The sequence below is a fragment of the Cebidichthys violaceus genome, unplaced genomic scaffold, assembly GCF_023349555.1.
Source record: "Cebidichthys violaceus isolate CVI_PGR_0920_01 unplaced genomic scaffold, fCebVio1.0.p SCAF_22, whole genome shotgun sequence".
Classification (NCBI taxonomy): Eukaryota; Metazoa; Chordata; class Actinopteri; order Perciformes; family Stichaeidae; genus Cebidichthys; species Cebidichthys violaceus.
Genome location: NW_027176395.1, coordinates 2,745,005 through 2,764,525, shown reverse-complemented (window position 1 = coordinate 2,764,525; position 19,521 = coordinate 2,745,005). Strand labels below are relative to the sequence as shown.

At 41.7% G+C, this 19,521-nt stretch overlaps 1 long non-coding RNA gene and 1 gene segment (V, D, J or C); both read left to right on the top strand.

Annotated features, from left to right (window-relative positions):
* The first annotated feature begins 11,895 nt into the window (after positions 1-11,895).
* LOC137877946 (T cell receptor beta variable 7-2-like) lies at positions 11,896-13,250 on the top strand. The segment is given in 3 exon segments: positions 11,896-11,953; positions 12,269-12,583; positions 12,937-13,250. Coding segments are annotated over 3 exon segments (678 nt in total).
* A 4,757-nt stretch (positions 13,251-18,007) lies between these two features.
* LOC137877608 (uncharacterized) lies at positions 18,008-19,062 on the top strand. Its single transcript, XR_011103559.1, has 3 exons — positions 18,008-18,073; positions 18,226-18,657; positions 18,772-19,062. It is a non-coding gene; the product is annotated as an uncharacterized lncRNA (long non-coding RNA).
* The last annotated feature ends 459 nt before the right edge of the window (positions 19,063-19,521 follow it).

The following is a 19,521-nucleotide window of genomic DNA, read 5'->3' as shown; positions in this document are numbered from 1 at the left end:
CTTTGTTAGCATTGTATTATTAGGAGCTAATTCAACATGTGGCCGCTAAATGTTTTTTTACAGAATTGATAATGTCCTAGTGAACGTAACACCACATGTAAATTATCGTAAATATCGTCACGAGTGACTTGAAAAGCTGTCTAGCTCACCATCATGGTTGAGAAGTGAAAAATAAAGCCTATTTAAAAAATACAGGAATTATCATGAAAGAAATAACTAACTCACACAATGTATATTATATATATTTATTCACCTTTTACGTATGCATGGATACCTTTTGATTTTTATTATTATCTTAATTAAGATTGTTAGATTTGTTTGTGTGCTATCTGTGACAAACATAATGTTAAGTGATTCCAGTATGTTCAAGTGTCATTTCAAATGTTTTTATTCATATTTTGATGATTAAAAAAAAGATCTTATTGTGATAATATTTTAATTTTGACCCAGGCCGACTCTGTACTCTAACTGAACATGTTCCCTGACAAATCCTTCATTAACTCTGTTTCAATTCCAATAAACATTCAAACCTATACCTACATTTGGGCTGGGTGGGAATGGAGAGTGCTGGAAAAGCGCAATGTCAAAAATAAAAATAAATAAAGATAAAAAGTTGATTCTTGACAATGGAAAAAACAGACTCAAGGTCCACTAACTGGACCCTCGGTACCAAAGACCATGAGATATGGGTCAAAGCTCCAGAATCAGCTATTAAGTAACATTGAGTTAAGATTATAATGTCAAACTTCATGTCATCATTCCTTATTACTAAAATAATTTAAACATTGCCAAATATGTATATAAAACTGTTCATAAGAATGCAATTAATACAAGCCAACATCAGAACAACACAACAACAATCAGAGATTTGTGATTCTAATGAACCATGTTAATGTATGATGAATGTATGGAGGGGCATAAATATGAAATAAATATGAAATGTGTTTGGCATTGGTGACGTTTTTAAATGCAGGAGTCATACAGGCCAATATTTTGAATATTTTGAATTATTACCAACATTTCTTACCTTCATACATACTATGTAAATACAGTATTTGTGCTTTGTTTATGTGATCAGACTGACTTTAATCAAATTGAGTGCTTCCCTCCATTAAAGCCAAACGTCTGCTGTACTTCCAACACACACACACACACACACACACACACACACACACACACACACACACACACACACACACACACACACACACACACCGCTCTGTGTGACGATGATGTATTGACCGTCACGGTTCATCTCAGGTCTTTGTTATCTTGTTTCCTGTCATAAGGTGGCACTGCAGTACGTCTGTGGTGTGTAGAGGCAGTTCACGGAATATTATGCAATACACCACCTCCCAACAAAACACATGTTTCCTGATGGGAGGGCCTACAGAGATATTCAGTCAAAACGGCAGACACAGTGATAAAGAACACAGTACCAACAACACAGATGTTCAGTCATAAAACAAGATGATCACTGTCTTCTGCATAGCCCTTAATGTCATAATGGTGTCAGGTAATTCTCACAGGTTCATCATCTTTTACTTTTACATTTAGGAGGACCGTGACTGTAAATAGTTTTTTGTTGATGCGGTTTCCACAGGTTCCTCTCTCAGCGACCAGGTCCACCAGACTCCAGCCGACATGTTCAACAAACCTGAAGAAACGGCCACAATCAGCTGTTCACACAGTAATCAGAACTACGATCAAATCCTCTGGTACAAGCAGCTCAACAATATGCAGCTCCAGCTCCTGGGCTACATGTATGCAACTTCTGGAAAACCAGAGGCTGGACTGGGTGTGAAGATAGAAGGGGGTGCAAATAAAGACCAGACCTGCACATTAACAGTTGAAGGACTCAGGCTGAACAGCAGTGCTGTCTACTTCTGTGCTGCTAGGTTACACAGTGCTGCAGATCACTGCTCCTCAGTACAAAAACCTCCTCCTCACACATCGCTTCTTCTCACAGCTGTGCTCCTTCCTCACTACATCTACACTCAGATCTTTACACTGAACCGGGCCCAGTGTTGTGTAAAGTCAGTCGACAATTCGTTATATGCGCAATGACACCGCCCACTGATGACTTGGGAGGGTTTACTCAAAAGGAGGAGGTATGAAATTATGAAAGTATAACTGCTTCAGTCATTGCAAGAACAAATTGGGGGCTCTTATTTATTTAGATCTAATATTCTGCAATATCACCAAACATCCAGAAAAAACACAAAATGTACATCGTCTTCCTTTGCTTTGCTTTTAGATCTTTTCTGGTGTCAGGTAACGCACTAATCATTTATTCACAATGTGTTTACGTTCGCTTGTGCTGTTTTTTTGCACCATTTCACATTTTATATGATTCCATTTCACCACAGGTTCCTCTCTCAGCGACCAGGTCCACCAGACTCCAGCCGACATGTTCAACAAACCCGAAGAAACGGCCACAATCAGCTGTTCACACAGTATTCAGAGCTACGATCAAATTCTCTGGTACAAACAGTCGAGGGATAAAAAACTGCAGTTCCTGGGGTACATTTTTAAAACCAGTGGAAACCCAGAGGCTGGACTGAATGTGACGATGGATGGGAGCGCTGATAAAGACCAGACCTGCACATTAACAGTTGAAGGACTCAGCCTGAACAGCAGTGCCGTCTACTTCTGTGCTGCCAGTCAGCACAGTGCTGCAGGTTCCCCTCACTCCAATACAAAAACTCTCCTTTATCTGTCTGACTGACAAACATGTTGAGTCTCCTGAACACCTGCAGACAGCCGACATCTAAACCAAGCCTTTGAACATTTTATTTTACACAATTTTGACCCCATCTGATTTCATGTTTTAGGCCCAAAGCTCAACAATATATATATTTGTTGCAATCCTATCATGTGCAGAACATAATGTTTGTGATATCGTCATGTTATATTATGACCGATGGGGCCTGAAACTACAGACAGCTGCAAAGCCACACATCCAAACCACTGTGCTTCCTGCAGTCTGCCTCAGTTCTACCTCTCAGTAAAAACAAAACATCTTTATCAAGAATTGAATTATCAGACTTCATAGTAAAATGTACTTTACTGCCATGCCGGTACAGACATATATTCTATTTTAAAGATCATCACAACATACATGACGTCATAAATCAGTCTGTGTTGGCCTTGTCAGTGTTGCTGATCTGACTTACAGGAGCCGTTCATGACAGTGATGACCTGTAGGGGGACTCTACCTCAGTACCACTAATCCTCCCATCTGTACCTCTACTGTTACTAGACTACTGACAGTGTGACTGCAGTGACACTCACACCTACAGCTCTTCATGTCTCTGTAGCTACAGGAGACTCAGAGACACAGAACATGGATGTTATCATCAAACGAGACCTCCTCGTATGGTCAGTCTGTCTGCTGTGGACTTCAGGTGATTTTACAATAAAATCAACTGTTAATAATTACAACTTGACGTTAAATTAAATCTCACTATAACTGTTGTTTTGTTGGAAGTGATTTACGAGAACAGTGCAATACAGAAAGAGTATAATTGGTAACTATTATACACACAGGTCTTATTGATGGGAGCGATGTCACCCAGACTGCGTTGCTGTGGAAACACAAGGGTGACAACGCAACAATGAGCTGCAGTCATACAAAGGGTGGCGGCTACTTCCAGATGTACTGGTACAGACAGCTGCCAGGAGAAACCATGAAACAAATCGTGTTCACAACAACGGGCAACACAGATCACGATTTTGGAAATTTCAGCAAAGACAAATTTTCAGCCACCAAGCCTGACGCTCACAGCGGGACGTTCACGGTGAAGAACCTGCAGCCAGGAGATAAAGGCTTGTACTTCTGCGCTGTGAGTGAACACAGTGATACAGATGCTCTCAATAGCTGAACAAAAACCCCAGTGCACTGAAAACATAGCTGTCACAGTGATCTCATGTGCTGTAGGGGGACCTCGAGGACCACAAATACTCCCAGTGACACTCTGATTCACCGTGTGGGTTTTGATACAGCAGCTAACGGGATCAGAGAACGTCACAGGAGATGATGACGCTCCCTCCTGCAACATGTGCTTGTGTCCACAGGTGCTGAGCTGAAAGGACCTGACAATACAGCTGATAGTGGAGTCTCACATTTAAACGTCTTCATGATGTTTCTGGTCTTTATATTGTGTTTCCTTCATCTGCCGGGGAATGAGTGTGAGTATTCCAAACAAACGGAGTGAGACGCTGCCCTGTTAATAACTTCAGATTTCAAAATAGGATCTGCTCTTTTTCCACAGGTTCCTCTCTCAGCGAGCAGGTCCACCAGACTCCAGCCGACATGTTCAACAAACCTGAAGAAACGGCCACAATCAGCTGTTCACACAGTAATCAGAACTACGATCAAATCCTCTGGTACAAGCAGCTCAACAATATGCAGCTCCAGCTCCTGGGCAACATGTATGCAACTTCTGGAAACCCAGAGGCTGGACTGGGTGTGAAGATAGAAGGGAGTGCAAATAAAGACCAGACCTGCACATTAACAGTTGAAGGACTCAGCCTGAACAGCAGTGCCGTCTACTTCTGTGCTGCCAGTCAGCACAGTGCTGCAGGTTCCCCTCACTCCAATACAAAAACTCTCCTTTATCTGTCTGACTGACAAACATGTTGAGTCTCCTGAACACCTGCAGACAGCCGACATCTAAACCAAGCCTTTGAACATTTTATTTTACACGATTTTGACCCCATCTGATTTCATGTTTTAGGCCCAAAGCTCAACAATATATATATTTGTTGCAATCCTATCATGTGCAGAACATAATGTTTGTGATATCGTCATGTTATATTATGACCGATGGGGCCTGAAACTACAGACAGCTGCAAAGCCACACATCCAAACCACTGTGCTTCCTGCAGTCTGCCTCAGTTCTACCTCTCAGTAAAAACAAAACATCTTTATCAAGAATTTATTATTGATAATAAATTAAAATATAAATTATAATTTTAAAGATCATCACAACATAGATGATGTCATAAATCAGTCTGTGTTGGCCTTGTCAGTGTTGCTGATCTGACTTACAGGAGCCGTTCATGACAGTGATGACCTGTAGGGGGACTCTACCTCAGTACCACTAATCCTCCCATCTGTACCTCTACTGTTACTAGACTACTGACAGTGTGACTGCAGTGACACTCACACCTACAGCTCTTCATGTCTCTGTAGCTACAGGAGACTCAGAGACACAGAACATGGATGTTATCATCAAACGAGACCTCCTCGTATGGTCAGTCTGTCTGCTGTGGACTTCAGGTGATTTTACAATAAAATCAACTGTTAATAATTACAACTTGACGTTAAATTAAATCTCACTATAACTGTTGTTTTGTTGGAAGTGATTTATGATAACAGTGCAATACAGAAAGAGTATAATTGGTAACTATTATACACACAGGTCTTATTGATGGGAGCGATGTCACCCAGACTGCGTTGCTGTGGAAACACAAGGGTGACAACGCAACAATGAGCTGCAGTCACACAAAGGGTGGCACCTACTACCAGATGTACTGGTACAGACAGCTGCCAGGAGAAACCATGAAACTAATCGTGTTCACAACGGGCAACACAGATCACGATTTTGGAAATTTCAGCAAAGACAAATTTTCAGCCACCAAGCCTGACGCTCACAGCGGGACGTTCACGGTGAAGAACCTGCAGCCAGGAGATAAAGGCTTGTACTTCTGCGCTGTGAGTGAACACAGTGATACAGATGCTCTCAATAGCTGAACAAAAACCCCAGTGCACTGAAAACATAGCTGTCACAGTGATCTCATGTGCTGTAGGGGGACCTCGAGGACCACAAATACTCCCAGTGACACTCTGATTCACCGTGTGGGTTTTTAATACAGCAGCTATCAGAAGAAGTCACACACTGAAGAGACACTCCCACCTGCAGCTCTTCATATATCTCTGTCACCACACTGACAGACATGCGAGACTCTGACTTCCACAACATGGACGTTATAACGCATGGACTCGTCACATTTTTAATATCTCTAATCTGGATGAAATGATTTGACACAGACACATGTGGAAGCTGAATACAAACCTCAGTGCACCGTTGACACATCTGTTAGTGAGTCTATTTATCAGCTGTACTGTAGGAGGACCTCCAGCACAACCACTGAACATCATACAGTACAGAGACACTCCCTGCTGTAGCCTCTCACATCTGTAACGTCACACAGACTGACAGTGACTCTGGTCTCTGAGTTCATTTGGTTCAGAACACGATCATGATCACAGCTGGTCTGATCCACCTCTCTGCAGCTCTGCTCTGGATTCTAGGTACTGTACATTATGAGGAGAAGCTGTTACTGTATCTCTACATTCATGCTCATGATTGCATGTTGTTGTTGGTGGTCCTGTAACATGACATGTGATGTTTTTTTACCCTCACAGGTCTGTCTGATGGGAGTGATGTCACCCAGACCCCTCTGCTGTGGAGGGTGGAGGGTCAGTCTGCCACGATGAACTGCAGTCACACTAAGGACATCTCATACCGAGAGATGTACTGGTTCAGACAGCTGCCAGGAGAGGGAATGAGGCAGATAGTTTACACGACTCCAAGTCCTCCACATAAGTATGAAAGAGGCTTCAGCGAGGACAAATTTCCCGCAACAAAGAGCGACGCTCAGACTGGATCTCTGACAGTGGAGAAGCTGCTGCCTGAGGACAGGGGAGTGTATTTCTGTGCTGTGAGTCAACACAGTGATGCAGGTGACTTAGACAGCTGCACAAGTACTCATGTGAATAGAAGAGGAGTGTTTCTTCAATGCTCTACAGAGGGAGCTCTGGACTAACACCGAGGCTGAACACTGTTACTATCACTGCACCTAAAGACTTTGTTAGCATTGTATTATTAGGAGCTAATTCAACATGTGGCCGCTAAATGTTTTTTTACAGAATTGATAATGTCCTAGTGAACGTAACACCACATGTAAATTATCGTAAATATCGTCACGAGTGACTTGAAAAGCTGTCTAGCTCACCATCATGGTTGAGAAGTGAAAAATAAAGCCTACTTTAAAAAATACAGGAATTATCACGAAAGAAATAAGTAACTCACACAATGTATATTATATATATTTATTCACCTTTTACGTATGCATGGATACCTTTTGATTTTTATTATTATCTTAATTGTGAAGAATTTAATGTTAAAAAGCAATGTTAGTGTGTTTAATAATCACTCCTAGTGGTGGATATAATGTTATAACATGTTTGTTTGGAAAAGTGTTAAATCATAAAAGTATAATCATTCTATGTATCAAACTATAAAATACAGTTACTGAATGTTTTGAGGGAAAGAGAGAGACCTTTGAGACAGGCTTTTCAGATCCGAAAACAACTGTATGATAATGAGATGAGTTTGGTGAGCTGACTTCAGGAATGTGGGGTGTTAACAGTGGGGGAAGGAGATGTATTGATCAAACAGAGATGTAGATGAAGACAGCCCTAAGAAAACATGGGGGTCGGGTACATGCTGTTTTATGAGGAGGAGGACAGGTCGGACCAGAGGACACTATTCAGACATTATGCGGATCACTTAGACCAATGGAGAGCATTGTCCGAGGACAGGAGGAGACAATCGGATTCCAGCCAATCACAAAGCTGATAATGGACTTTTGAAAGTAAACTACTGACTTTTGGGTATAAAAACATTGTTCGGAGAGATGTTGTTCAGTTCTTGGCGATCCTCTTTACTGTAAACTGGCGTTTGTAGGCCGGTAGGGGGGGAGAGTCTTTGAACTCGGTTTCGCGATTCCTTACTGTCGACAGTGTAATTCAGTTTGTAACTGTCTTTTAGCATTTGTGAATTATAAATACTTTTTCATGGTAAGCCGGATCCAGCTGATTTTTCTTAGCGTGACTTCGTTGCTCAAACAACAACGAAAGAGCGAGAGGTCCGCGGCCTCCTGCGAGCAGAAGTCCCACTTCACCACATAATTAAGATTGTTAGATTTGTTTGTGTGCTATCTGTGACAAACATAATGTTAAGTGATTCCAGTATGTTCAAGTGTCATTTCAAATGTTTTTATTCATATTTTGATGATTAAAAAAAAGATCTTATTGTGATAATATTTAAATTTTGACCCAGGCCGACTCTGTACTCTAACTGAACATGTTCCCTGACAAATCCTTCATTAACTCTGTTTCAATTCCAATAAACATTCAAACCTATACCTACATTTGGGCTGGGTGGGAATGGAGAGTGCTGGAAAAGCGCAATGTCAAAAATAAAATAAATAAAGATAAAAAGTTGATTCTTGACAATGGAAAAAACAGACTCAAGGTCCACTAACTGGACCCTCGGTACCAAAGACCATGAGATATGGGTCAAAGCTCCAGAATCAGCTATTAAGTAACATTGAGTTAAGATTATTATGTCAAACTTCATGTCATCATTCCTTATTACTAAAATAATTTAAACATTGCCAAATATGTATATAAAACTGTTCATAAGAATGCAATTAATACAAGCCAACATCAGAACAACACAACAACAATCAGAGATTTGTGATTCTAATGAACCATGTTAATGTATGATAAATGTATGAAGAGGCATAAATATGAAATAAATATGAAATGTGTTTGGCATTGGTGACGTTTTTAAATGCAGGAGTCATACAGGCCAATATTTTGAATTATTACCAACATTTCTTACCTTCATACATACTATGTAAATACAGTATTTGTGCTTTGTTCATGTGATCAGACTGACTTTGATAAAATTGAGTGCTTCCCTCCATTAAAGCCAAACGTCTGCTGTACTTCCAACACACACACACACACACACACACACACACACACACACACACACACACACACACACACACACACACACACACACACACACACACACACCGCTCTGTGTGACGATGATGTATTGACCGTCACGGTTCATCTCAGGTCTTTGTTATCTTGTTTCCTGTCATAAGGTGGCACTGCAGTACGTCTGTGGTGTGTAGAGGCAGTTCACGGAATATTATGCAATACACCACCTCCCAACAAAACACATGTTTCCTGATGGGAGGGCCTACAGAGATATTCAGTCAAAACGGCAGACACAGTGATAAAGAACACAGTACCAACAACACAGATGTTCAGTCATAAAACAAGATGATCACTGTCTTCTGCATAGCCCTTAATGTCATAATGGTGTCAGGTAATTCTCACAGGTTCATCATCTTTTACTTTTACATTTATGAGGACCGTGACTGTAAATAGTTTTTTGTTGATGCGGTTTCCACAGGTTCCTCTCTCAGCGACCAGGTCCACCAGAGTCCAGCCGACATGTTCAACAAACCTGAAGAAACGGCCACAATCAGCTGTTCACACAGTATTCAGAACTACAATCAAATCCTCTGGTACAAGCAGCTCAACAATATGCAGCTCCAGTTCCTGGGCTACATGTATGCAGGTTCTGGAAACCCAGAGGCTGGACTGAATGTGAAGATAGAAGGGGGTGCAAATAAAGACCAGACCTGCACATTAACAGTTGAAGGACTCAGGCTGAACAGCAGTGCTGTCTACTTCTGTGCTGCTAGGTTACACAGTGCTGCAGATCACTGCTCCTCAGTACAAAAACCTCCTCCTCACACATCGCTTCTTCTCACAGCTGTGCTCCTTCCTCACTACATCTACACTCAGATCTTTACACTGAACCGGGCCCGGTGTTGTGTAAAGTTAGTCGACAATTCGTTATATGCGCAATGACACCGCCCACTGATGACTTGGGAGGGTTTACTCAAAAGGAGGAGGTATGAAATTATGAAAGTATAACTGCTTCAGTCATTGCAAGATCAAATTGGGGGCTCTTATTTATTTAGATCTAATATTCTGCAATATCACCAAACATCCAGAAAAAACACAAAATGTACATTGTCTTCCTTTGCTTTGCTTTTAGATCTTTTCTGGTGTCAGGTAACGCACTAATCATTTATTCACAATGTGTTTACGTTTGCTTGTGTACATCCAGTCTCATTTGCTGCTGCTATCTCAGCTGTTTTTGCACCGTTTCACATTTTATATGATTCCATTTCACCACAGGTTCCTCTCTCAGCGACCAGGTCCACCAGACTCCAGCCGACATGTTCAACAAACCCGAAGAAACGGCCACAATCAGCTGTTCACACAGTAATCAGAACTACGATCGAATCCTCTGGTACAAGCAGCTCAACAATATGCAGCTCCAGCTCCTGGGCTACATGTATGCAGGTTCTGGAAACCCAGAGGCTGGACTGGGTGTGAAGATAGAAGGGAGTGCAAATAAAGACCAGACCTGCACATTAACAGTTGAAGGACTCAGGCTGAACAGCAGTGCCGTCTACTTCTGTGCTGCCAGTCAGCACAGTGCTGCAGATCACTGCTCCTCAGTACAAAAACCTCCTCCTCACACATCGCTTCTTCTCACAGCTGTGCTCCTTCCTCACTACATCTACACTCAGATCTTTACACTGAACCGGGCCCAGTGTTGTGTAAAGTTAGTCGACAATTCGTTATATGCGCAATGACACCGCCCACTGATGACTTGGGAGGGTTTACTCAAAAGGAGGAGGTATGAAATTATGAAAGTATAACTGCTTCAGTCATTGCAAGAACAAATTGGGGGCTCTTATTTATTTAGATCTAATATTCTGCAATATCACCAAACATCCAGAAAAAACACAAAATGTACATCGTCTTCCTTTGCTTTGCTTTTAGATCTTTTCTGGTGTCAGGTAACGCACTAATCATTTATTCACAATGTGTTTACGTTCGCTTGTGCTGTTTTTTGCACCGTTTCACATTTTATATGATTCCATTTCACCACAGGTTCCTCTCTCAGTGACCAGGTCCACCAGACTCCAGCCGACATGTTCAACAAACCCGAAGAAACGGCCACAATCAGCTGTTCACACAGTATTCAGAGCTACAATCAAATCCTCTGGTACAAACAGTCGAGGGATAAAAAACTGCAGTTCCTGGGGTACATTTTTAAAACCAATGGAAACCCAGAGGCTGGACTGAATGTGACGATGGATGGGAGCGCCGATAAAGACCAGACCTGCACATTAACAGTTGAAGGACTCAGCCTGAACAGCAGTGCCGTCTACTTCTGTGCTGCTAGTTTACACAGTGCTGCAGATCACTGCTCCTCAGTACAAAAACCTTCTCCTCACACGTTCTTTTATCTCCGTATTAAAGCTCACAGCCCTGTGCACCTGTGTTGCTTCCTCTAATAAGGTGGCGGTATATCCGAGTGCTGTTGTAGTTGACATGATGGGTATAATGTGAAGAGGATGAGGAAGCACTAGGACACCTGATGACTTCTTGTCTATTTTCTGAGAGGAGGGTTTACTCCTTATTAACACAATAATGATTTCAGCATCATCAAATTATTTCAACAAAATCTGTTCATACATTTGCTTATGTAATGTGTACAGCCAGTCTCACATACTACTGCTTATTTAGCGTTCTTGGTATATTTTGGATTCATTTCGTTCCTCAGTGGTTCTGCTCATGTTGTATTTTGTCCAATGCTTTGTTGACCCTCCACAGGTTCCTCTCTTGGTGACAAATTCAACCAGACTTCAGCTGACATGTACGGCAAACTGAGAAACATTAAAAAAAAAATAAAATTAACTGTTCACACAGCATCAACAACCACAACCAAATCCTGGCAAACAACTAAAACTAGAAATCCTCATCATCATTTCCATCTCTGTATTACAGCTCTGTGCACCTGGAATAAACCAGTCTAACTCTAACGTTGGTCTTTCTTCTGATTGAGATCAGAGAACATAATGGGAGGTCCTTTAACCTGCCACTATAAAAAGAGAGTCATCATGTCTGCCGTGGCTGCTTCTCATGCTAACAGCATCACTACGATGACTCAAGCTCTCATCACATTTGTGGTCTCGTCTCTGTTGCTTCAAGGTACAAGAACACAAATGAACATGTTTGTACGGTGTTGTAATGGTTTATTGGTATCTGGTGTAATTACTACCATGGACCTGTGGGCTGATGGAGACATACTGTGTTTATGCGGCTGACTATTAAACGGGGATGATTGTCTTTCCGTGACAGTGGAGCCAAGTCAAATATTTGTATGTTTTTAGCTGGTTTTGCATACATGCGATTCATAAAGCAAACTATTCAAAAAAATACAGAAAAAGGAAATTCTGACTAAAATGTTTCACCCTGTAAATTACTAAAAATGTCAAATGAAATTTTTGTATTTTCTCCACACAGGTCACTGCCAGGATGTGACCCAATACCCTGAAATCAACTGGAGTTATGTTTCCGAATCTGCAGAGATGAACTGCAGCCACACCAAAGACGCCAGTCACACCCAGATGTACTGGTACAGACAGCGTCCAGGAGAGACCATGACCCTCGTGGTCTACACAGCTTTCGGTGGACAGCCGGACTATGGGGGGCTCCCTCAAACCAAATACTCGGCCGTCAAAGACAGCATAGCGAACGGGGCTCTTATTGTGAAAGACCTGCAGCTCGAGGACGGCGGTGTGTATTTCTGTGCCGTCAGCAAACACAGTGATGTGAGAAGTAAAAGCAGCTGAACAAAAACTGGTTGCCAATACATTCAAGTGTATCAGAAACCAAATGTTGAATTTGATATCATTCCAGTAGGTGGAGCTGGAGCTGCAGAAATACTCATTCAACACTGTGAGACTTAATGTAGCGGGTTGACAGAGGAGGGCATTGATAAAAGAGTCCATGGTAAACTGTGTAAGTCAGGTTTCTAAAGCCACTCAAGTGTTCTGTGCTCATTCAGACAGGAGGTCAACATGCCAACATTATTCCATTTATCTTGGATCATCGGTAATCTCTTCATTCCTCCAGGAATAATCATGGTATCCATAGTTCCCACCCGGTTTACTCATCCTCTTTCTTCCTAGGTGTTTGTCTGAGCGTTAAAGTCGACCAGACTCCTCCAGAACTTCTCAGAAGACCCGGAGACAAAGTCCAGCTGGTCTGCAGCCATGAAAAGACAGACTACACACAGATGTACTGGTACCAGAAGTCCCCCAGAGACCGAGCTCTGAAACGCATCGGACATGTGTATTACAGCACCATAGAACAGGAGGAGTCCTTCAAAGAACATTTCAATATCACCGGAGATATGAGTGGAGAACGAGCGAAGAACGGTTCTCTGTTCATAGACAAGCTAAAGGCCCCCCGAGCACAATGCAGTGTATTACTGTGCAGCTAGCTACGCACACTGACTGCAGGGCCCCTCTACGCTATACAAAAACTCTGAACCAACTTTAATCAACATTTATGGCTTTGAATAGGAAACCTGAGCAGACCCCTCCCAGCCAGCTGCTCTTGGTCTGATGCCGTCGTCTCTGCCAGTGATGCTGCCTCATCTTTACTTCCCTTTTCAGACCTCAGTAGAGGAATCAGTTCGATCTCTGTCGCTCACAGCAACAGTCATCTGAACATCAGCTCCTTAAACTTCTAAAACTCTTTGAGAAACACTTTGGATAATCTATTTAAAGGCTTTTGAGTAACTGCTTTAATTCAAAATGATCGCTTTTCTTTTTTTGTGTTGCCTAACAGGTACAAACTAGTTCAAATACAATTGGCTCTTATAAAGGTGACGAAGACTTCGTCTTTTTAAAATGCATAACCTATCACGATGCACCGTTTCCTTCTTTGTCCAGGTGGTTGTCTGGGTCTAGACGTCCGTCAGTCTCCCTCTGATCTCATCACCAAACCTGGGGACAAGGTGCAGATCCTTTGCAGCCATGATAAGACTGACTACAGGGTGATGCTCTGGTACCAGCGGTCACCTGGAGACACAGCTATGAAACTCATGGGATATTTGAATTTCCAAGCTGTTCAAATGGAGGTGCCATATAAAGATAAACATTTCAATATATCTGGAGATTTGGGCGGGAATGCGGAAAAGAACGGCTTTCTAACCATCCGAGACATTGGACTTGAGCAGGGTGCAGTTTACTACTGTGCAGCTAGCAAAGCACACTGACAAAAAAAACTTCTGAACATTACAAAAACTCTACACAACGTTATCAGAGAAGCTCCCAAACACCTGCTTTTGTGGTTGTACTTTGGTTTGATGCAATCACATCAACAATAACTACTGTCAATCTGTTTCTACCTTATTGCTTCAGTTTAATTAGGTGTGTTATTTATAAAAAAAAAAAAAAACAGGAAATAATTCTATAATATCAACTTACTGAGAAACCACTATCATCAGAGGCTGTCCTCCAGCCTTTACACAAGACAACATGTTCTCTTTTCTGCCACCAGGAGTCGCACAAACATTCTTATCAATACACAGTGTTGGTTAAGTAACCATAACCTGTTACACACATGAGTTTATCTGTCACATTGTTTGTTTTGCAGCCAACCAATTAGTCTATTTTGCATTGCAGTGTGTAGACTGTTAGCTCCACAAGCCACAGAAATATAAAGATGATTCTTTACTCAGAGGGAAACTCCTCCCAGTGAGCTGCTTTTACTTTGAAGTTCTCATGTTTGCCAACTAGTGCAGTCAGTGATGGTGTTTCTTCATCACTTCCTTCTCCTCTTTAAACCTCAGTCCTCTCAGAAGAGCCATCAGTAGATTCTCATCACAAACAGTAACAATCAGTGTGATCAGAAACTGACGTCTACAATCTCTTCACACATTTTGGATGTGATCTAAAAACATGTGTCAAGCCACATGTTCTAGATGTAATCTATAGACTTGATATCCTCTATATTAACAAAGATACAATTATCTGCCTTCTAGTTCTCTCCATTTCCTCTAAAATCTCATCTGAAATTAAACAAATTGTCTCATGAATGTGATTTGAAGTTAGCTCATGAAGGAGATTTTGAAGGGCTTTAATTTTGAAATGCGACATCAGAATGTCCTGGTTCTCTCTGAGTGACACCTTGAGATGGTCTGTTATTAACCTGCGTTAAAGTTAAATGATGTTGTAACTATGCACCATTTCCTCTAAAATCAAATCTGAAATTAGACTAATTGTCTCATGAATGGGATTTGAAGCTAGCTCATGAATGAGATTTTGAATTGTGCATAGTTACAAAATCATTTCACCTCAGGTTAATAGCAGACCACCTCAAGGTGTCACTCAGACAGAACCAGGACATTCTGATGTAGCATTTCAAAATTAAAGGCTGTCTGTCAGGTAATAAACTATTTTGAATATGGAAAAGGTTTTAACTTTACTTTTCCATCTATCCTAATGTAAATAACATCTCTTTCTCTTCCCAGGTGGTTGTCTGGGTCCTGATGTCCGTCAGACTCCCTCTGATCTCATCAGTTACTTTCACAGGTTCCTCCTCCTCCTGTTGTTCAGGGAACGACAAAGAGGAGGATCTCTCCTCCTAAAACACAGACAGGCTGAATGAAGTGATGATCTACGCTCTGACTTCCTCTACATCACTTCCTGTCCCTCCTTCTGATCCACGAAGCTCTGCAGAGAGACCCGTTGGTTCTTCACACTCAACATGATGCCGTCTCATCTTGTTGTTACCGTCATCACTGTGTTCTGGATTAAAGGTATTGTACAGTCATGAAGACACTTTTTCTTCTTCATTTGGAATTAACTCTCAAAAAAACGTTAATGTTTTTTTCCAATAAATAAACTATAATCAATTCCCAGTGCACAATGATTCAATACCGTCTTCATCTCTTTACAGGAGTTTACCTCAGCAAAGAAAAACAAGTGTTTCAGACTCCAACTGAACAGTTTTGGAAACCAAATGATGAGGTCACCCTGAGCCTCACACATGAAATCCCGACCTACGACACTATTCTCTGGTATCAGCGCTCAGCAGGAGACACTTCCCTGAAGCTCATTGCCTACGTTAAGTATAAAACTCTTACGGTTGAGACAGCGTTTAAAAGCCGCTTTAAAGTGAGTGGAGATGGAGAGAAAACAGCTCATCTTCACCTCCTGAACCTCAGTCACCCTGAAGACAGCGGAGAATATTTTGGAGCAGCCAGTAGGCACAGTAATGAAGACAGTGACGCTCTCATACAAAAACCTCCATAATGATCCAGCAGATATCATCACACCAACAGGAAACCAGGGAAACCATGTGACACTGTCTCAAACTGCTGCAAAATGCCTGTGATGAAGGTTAATTCATTCAAATATTTTAGGGTTCCCTTTACTATGTGCAGTAAGAAGCAAAAGTTAAAGAGAGAAATATCCCAGCCATTGATTAATGTCATCTTCTGCTGATCAGCTCTCTCTATTCTACAAATGAAGATTTCATATAATATAGATTTTTCACCATCATATAAGTGTTTTAACTTCATGTTTACTGGATTCCCTCAGGTCATCTCTGCATGAATGACATGAAGATAGCGGTAAGCTCCTCCTTCCTCATTACAAAACGTACAATAAAAAGGCAGATTTCACACTCATGTATTTCCATTGATGCCTCTGCATGTCTCTGCTTAAGTCACAGCTAAGATTTGAGTCTCCACTGAGAACATTAGGATTGTGAGGATTGTTCAAAATGCTCGTCTTTTGGTTCTTTTCTCTGTCTTTGCTCTCAGGTAAGAGTCATAAGAAGTTTGTAATTCCTCATGACACCAACACAACCTTTCTGTTCACCTTCACTTTGTTTCTTTTTGTACTCCAGACATTGTGATACCATCACTTTTAATCCAACAATCACCAGCAAGTCTTTTGACGAAACCTGAACAAGAAGAAGCCCGTCTTGACTGTCACCATGGCGACAACAACTACCCCTACATGCTTTGATACCGGCACCAGTCAGCAGCCATGGAGCTGATCGGACTGCTTCATTATGAAAACTCAAACCTGGAGAAGAACTTTGAAGCCCGTTTCAACATCACGGGCCACTCAAAGGGCCGAGCTCAGCTAGTGGTCTCCAACGTGAACCCAGCAGACAGCGGCGAGTACTTCTGTGCAGCGAGTCAGCACAGTGGTACAACTCTCTCTGGCTCCTTCACAAAAAGCTGGTGAACCAGAGTATCAGACATGCAGCTGCATCCAACCTAAGCTGCTCCGTAAAGACAGCAGCGTACTTCAGCCGCCATAAAAGTGATGAGGGAGACAAGCAACGGCGTACGAATCCAACAGGAGATCGACTGAACACTGACGTAGAGATCACAAACACAGCTGCTCCCTAATGCTAATGAGTGTCGTCGACTCTTTCCGCTATTCAACACGGCAGAAACTATGATGTCATTTCCTCCACACAGAAGTGTTGGCTCTTTGTCTTGTCATTAATTTCCCCTTCAAACATTAAATGATTCCAGACCTTGACTTTCTTCATGCTTTGGGCTGCAGGTAAAGTTAATATCTATACAAAATAAAAACTTCCACTCATCAATTTTGTGATGAATAAAAAAAAATAGGTAAAGATATAACAATGATTGAAGTGTTTCAGCAGATATGGTTGTGATGCTGGTAACAGCATCACAACCATAACAGTTTCTCAGTCTCTGCTGATCCCTCAGTGGACCCACTGCATCTCCAGTCTTCCCAGCGGTTCTGCAGAAAAGCACCGCTGCCAGAATGACACCGATTATGAATATCTGTTCAAATCTGGTTTTTCGGGCAGCGGAGTGGAAGGAGAAGCTCTGACGATAACCAGCGTTCAGAAGACAGACGAGGCTGTTCATCTGAGAGTCAACCACACTGTGGAGGAGATCATATCAGTGACTTTAACTATAGATGTTAAAGTTAAATCAAATGGAAGTGAGGAAGGTGAAAGAAAGGATATAATGAATAACCTGCTCTAAAGAAAGTAATACAAATGTATTATTGATCGTGTGCTTCAAAAATCTACCTCTGTGTTTTGATGAAAAGCGATGACCTGCAGTTGTGCAAATGACTGTCCTGAATAGATTCCACCAACAGGTGGAGGTACAGCACCTGGCATGGAGCTGTTAGAGGATACAGTGATGCGCCAACAGACGCCTTCCCTCATTACTCTGACAAGTACTTTACTCACAGTAGTGTCTGACGATGGTGGCGCCTGTGCACACATTGGGGTTTCTCTCCATCTGCTTTTCATGTAAGATCTCAAATTTGATCAAGAATCTGACAGGGGAACTTGTTTAAATTGCTAAAAATCATGTTGCATAAATGATATAGATACTTTATGGTCTTTTTGTCTGTTGCTGCCATTACAGTTCCGTCCAAAAAAAAATCTGCTTTTCTCCACAGGTCAGGTGAGCGCCGTTACATTTCAACAATCTCCTCCTCAGATAGTGGAGGAGAGCACTGAGGTCCAGATTAAGTGCAGCCATGATGATACTAACCTTCCATTAATGCTCTGGTACCAGCAAAGACAGGACACTATGTCCATGACCCTCATTGGGTACGGATACGTGAACAGCCCAAACTACGAGGGTCAGTTTGAAGAACAATTCAAGCTGACAAGAGAAGACACAGTGAAAGGAGCTCTGATCGTACTCAAAGCAAACCCGTCAACCTCGGCTGTTTATTTCTGCGCTGCTAGTACACAGTGATGTGGTTTGATGCCACTCCCTCACTAAAAACCCTCTTCACATGAGTGTGTGTCTCTTTACAGACTCTCACTGAAGGACGGGAGGATGTCTCCAACTGTGATCGGATTTCTCCTCATCTTGCTTCCATGTAATGTAATTAGCTGCAAGAGTAGCAAAAGAAATACGGCAAATATGTGAATGATTTTTTCCACTGTGGCTTCTGTATCAACTGCTTTTTTAAATCTGTGTTTTTTCCCCACAGATCATGCAGAGAGTGTGACGTTTGAGCCATCTCATCCCAGAATAGTCAACGACACAGCCGCCGTAGAAATCAAATGCAAACATAATGACAGTAATCTTAATGTAATGCTCTGGTACCAGCAAACACAGAGCGGTCTGATCCATTTAATTGGATACAGCTACACTGGCAGTGACCCCAACTATGAGAAGCAGTTTGAACATCGGTTCAAGATGACAAGACAAGACGTCCAAACAGGAGCTCTGATTGTTCCCAGTGTGAATCTATCAGACTCTGCTGTGTATTTCTGCGCTGCCAGAACACAGTGATGTGGTTTAATGTCAGCCCCTCACTAAAAACCCTGCTCTCTGTTTCTCTCTCTCATGTTCTCACGTTTAAGATCCTGAGAGGAAGGCTGCATTACAGATACATGACCTCTGACATAAACAACAGACCGATTTTAAAACCGACTGAAAACAATAATATGCTTTCTCACAGTCAGACTTTCTCAAAGAATCATGAAAGTGAGATGGATTTGATGATTGCAACATGCAGGCAAAAATGTAATTCATTTCATCAGACAAAATCAATTTCTGATTCCCACAATTTATACAAAGCAGCTGCTGCAACTTACAAAAAAATAGCTGACAATAAATAAAAACAACAAATGAATCTTCAAGAAAGTGAACAGACCAGATGTTGAAAATAAATTGTGAGTTTTAGTGAACACCATTCTTGGTGATGTTAAATCATGTTAAGAAATGAAAAGCAAAG